General features: G+C 43.9%; 1 protein-coding gene across 1 annotated transcript in view; it reads left to right on the top strand.

Annotated features, from left to right (window-relative positions):
• The first annotated feature begins 2,342 nt into the window (after positions 1-2,342).
• The window catches only part of LHX2 (LIM homeobox 2), a 20,164-nt gene continuing 18,450 nt past the window's right edge, over positions 2,343-4,056 (top strand). The window contains exon 1 of the mRNA XM_070955908.1: positions 2,343-2,403. Coding sequence (XP_070812009.1) covers positions 2,343-2,403 — 61 coding nt within the window. The remainder of the gene's footprint in view (positions 2,404-4,056) is intronic.

Genomic DNA, 4,056 nt, shown 5'->3' with positions numbered 1-4,056 from the left:
TTTCTCCTCTCCTCTTCTCTCCTCTCTTCTCTTCTCCCTTCTTCTCTCTCTACTCCTTCCCCTCTCTCCTGTTGTTTCCCTTTTCAGTTCAATCTAAAGTGGTATTCGAGCAGCCCCGATTTTCTAATTATCTTTATTCTCATTTCAATTTCTTATTCCATTCTTATTCATTTTAATTTCATCATTTGCGTACAGTTTTATAATATCTCACTTTTTTCCCTTTTACCCCCCCCTCCCCCTTTCTCCTTTTACTTGGCATCACCTGGGGATCTATTTTTCTAATTGTTTCCTCCCATCTATTCTCTTATCTATTTTATTTCTATGTCCTTATTCATATTTCTTTTCTAACCAAATCATAAAATTTATCCCATGTCTTGAAATAAATCGACTCCTCTTTATCTCCTTGTCCTGCAAGTATTTATGTCAACCAAAGGAGGCCAAGTTGACAAATTGGCTACCCAGCCCATCCTTCAAAAGCATTTTAGTTCAATACTTCTAGTTTAGCTCCTAGGCCAGTGATGGGCAACCTTTTCGGCACCGAGTGCCCAAACATGCGTTCCAGAGCACTGGAAACCCAAAGACAAGCTAGCACTGGTGCGCACATGCCTGTTTTTTTTGCCATTGTTCGGGCCTGAAAAGTGCCCAGAAAACAGCCCAAAAATGTCCTGAAAACTGCCCAGAAAACAGCCCAGAAAAGGCCCAGAAACTGCCCAGAAAATGGCCTGTTTTTTTTTGTTTTGTTTTTTTGTTTATTTGATTTATATGCCGCCCCTTCTCCGGAGACTCAGGGCGGCTTACAATGTGTTAAGCAATAGCCTTCATACTTTTGTATATTTATACAAAGTCAGCTTTTCTTTCTTTCTTTCTTTCTTTCTTTCTTTCTTTTCTTTCTTTCTTTCTTTCTTTAATTCCTTCCTTCCTTCCTTCTTTCTCTTTCTTTTCTCTTTTTTTTAAATTTGATTTATATGCCGCCCTTCTCCGGCGACTCAGGGCAGCTTACAATGCGTAAGCAATAGCCTTCATACTTTTGTATATTTATACAAAGTCAGCTTCTCTTTCTTTCTTTTCTTTCTTTCTTTCTTTCTTTCTTTTCTTTCTTTCTTTCTTTCTTTAATTCCTTCCTTCCTTCCTTCTTTCTCTTTCTTTTCTCTTTTTTTTAAATTTGATTTATATGCCGCCCTTCTCCGGAGACTCAGGGCGGCTTACAATGCGCTAAGCAATAGCCTTCATACTTTTGTATATTTATACAAAGTCAGCTTCTCTTTCTTTCTTTTCTTTCTTTCTTTCTTTCTTTCTTTCTTTCTTTCTTTCTTTCTTTCTTTCTTTAATTCCTTCCTTCCTTCCTTCTTTCTCTTTCTTTTCTCTTTTTTTTAATTTTGATTTATATGCCGCCCTTCTCCGGAGACTCAGGGCGGCTTACAATGCGTTAAGCAATAGCCTTCATACTTTTGTATATTTATACAAAGTCAGCTTATTGCCCTCACAATCTGGGTCCTCAATTCACCTACCTTAGAAAGGATGGAAGGCTGAGGTCAACCTTGAGCCTGGGGAGATTTGAACTTGCAGTAGTTGCAGGCAGCTGTGTTAATAACGGTGCTTTAGTCTGCTGCGCTACTAGGGCTCTTTTGCCTGTTTTTAGGCCGTTCTCCGGTGCTCTGGTGCCAGTGAAGACCAGCTGGCTGATGCACGCATGCCTGTTTTTTGGCCTTTTTTCAGGCCGTTTTTCGGCCCCAAAACAGCCTAAAAACAGCCAGAAAAATGGCCTGAAAAACTGCCCTCAAAACGGCCTGAAAAATGGCCTGAAAACAGCCCAAAAATGGCCCAAAAACGGCCTGAAAACAGCCAGAAAAATGGCCCAAAAACTGCCCCCAAAATGGCCCCAAAAACGGCCTGAAAACAGCCAGAAACCAGAAGAACAGCTGGCGATGGCGCATGTGCCCACAGAGAGGGCTCTTCGTGCCACAGGTTTCGCCATCACTGTCCTAGGCCGTTGCATTTGTTTAATCCATCTTCTTGGACTTGTAAAAAATTTTTGATTGGGCGCTGCCGAGACTCCTTACCCACCTCCTTAAAATTGCCATGACCTTTTTTTCCCTTGTTTCATCCTCACACACACACAAATGCACACCCGGGAAAAATTCACTGCTCCTGCCACTGTCCCCAGGGAGTGTTTACGAACATGGCGTGACACAGCGGCGTCAGCTGCCTGCGGACCGAAGAAAAGTCTTGGTTTCAGTCACCGACAAAGAAAAGATCATCTTAACTAATCCGGCTCCAAATTGGCGTGCATGCAGACCCCCACACTGGGGGGTAGGCTGCCTCATTCCCCCCCCCCCAAGCTCATGCTTTACGCCAAACAAAACATGTTTCCTCTACGCAACAACCCCAATAATGCTCTCATAAGTAAGGGACGTGGTGGCTCAGCGGCTAAGACGTTGAGCTTGTTGATCAGAAAGGTCGGCAGTTCAGCGGTTCGAATCCCTGGTGCTGCGTAACGGGGTGAGCTCCCGTGACTTGTCTCAACTTCTGCCAACCTAGCAGTTCGAAAGCAGGTAAAAAATGCAAGTAGAAAAATAAGGGCCACCTTTGGTGGGAAGGAAACAGCGTTCCATGCGCCTTTGGCGTTGAGTCATGCCGGCCACATGACCACGGAGACGTCTTCGGACAGCACTGGCTCTTCGGCTTTGAAACGGAGAGGAGCACCGCCCCCTAGAGTCGGGAACGACCAGCACGTATGTGCGAGGGGGACCTTTAAGTAAGGAAGCTCCGGTGGCATTTTGTTTTGGCTGGCTGCAGAAAAATTGTATTCGATCATGGATAACTTTGAATTATAAATTTGAATGATAAATTTGAAAGGCAAGCTGGCTGAAAAAAGAATGGGTGAATTAATTTCATTTTTGTCCGCTCTTAAAAGTTGTGTCAGGGGATTGTGTAGATTAGAACATGCAAACAACTTGCAGGCAATTGCTGGTTATATATGGCGTGAGGGTAAGGATGACTTAAACGGATCACTTTAATGGGCCACACTGCGGCCATCCAGAGCCACCCCATTCTTTTCACATCACGGCTCCGAATATTTGGGGGTCCCTTCTCCTCAATGAGTTCTGGAACCTTGCAAGAAATCTGGGGTTTGCCTCTTGCATTAACCACCGTCCCTCTGTGCGATCGCTTCAAATTACTGTTCAAATTACTGTTTTGTTACGTATTGTTATTGCGCTACTTTTGAGTACAATGGGCCTTTTCACAGGGCCAATTCAAAAGTGGTGTGCTGTGCATGATGGGTTACTTTTAGAAAGCTGTTGGAGAGGAGGGTGGGGGTTTGAACTCTGCCCATTCTGGAAACATTCTGGTATTTTTTTGCACGGCTTGAGCCCCTGAAGGCTGGTTCTGACATGTGAATTTGGGAGGCAGGTTTAATTCAGAATTTCCAAAATTCTGACCTGCATTTGACTTACTCTACCAGTCTTCGGGTCCCTGTCAGAAGTAGATCGGATACGAAGGACAATTTTAAAAGCCTGCGCGGATACCTTGAGACAGCTGGATCGATAATTCACGCATTAGCACACCCACGAGAGATATTTATCTCCTCTTTCTCTCTCTCTCTCTCTCTCTCTCTTTTCCTGCGTTTTTAGTCCCTTTTGGTAGAACGAGTAAAATAATTATCGAGGGAGCAAATCCAACGAAGCTTTGCGTGGGTTTCCCCCCCCCCCCCCACACACACACACCGTTGTTTTCAAAAAATCTGGAACGCAGACAGGAAGTTGTAGAAAATGTAGTTCTGATCCCATCGCATCCCAAAAGAACAGGTTTTTTTTTTCCTCTTTCCTGTTTGCTACCCCCAAAAAGACGAACGTGCATGGCAGTTTTTAAAAAGCCGTATATGCAGCTTTTGTGCGTGTGTGTCAATAGTTACTGTACGTATTCATTTAATTCAGCTGTCCATCCTTCCGAGGTGGGTAAAATGAGGATCCCAGATTGTTGGGGGGCAATAAGCTGACTCTGTAAAGCGCTTAGAGAGCGCTGCAAAGCACTGTGAAGAGGCATATAAGTCTAAGT

This window comes from Pituophis catenifer, unplaced genomic scaffold (assembly GCF_029215685.1).
Source record: "Pituophis catenifer annectens isolate HBS135680 unplaced genomic scaffold, rPitCat1.0.hap2 SCAF_17, whole genome shotgun sequence".
Lineage (NCBI taxonomy): Eukaryota > Metazoa > Chordata > Lepidosauria > Squamata > Colubridae > Pituophis > Pituophis catenifer.
The sequence above is the reverse complement of the archived record's forward strand: the minus strand, read 5'-3'. Positions and strand labels throughout refer to the sequence as shown.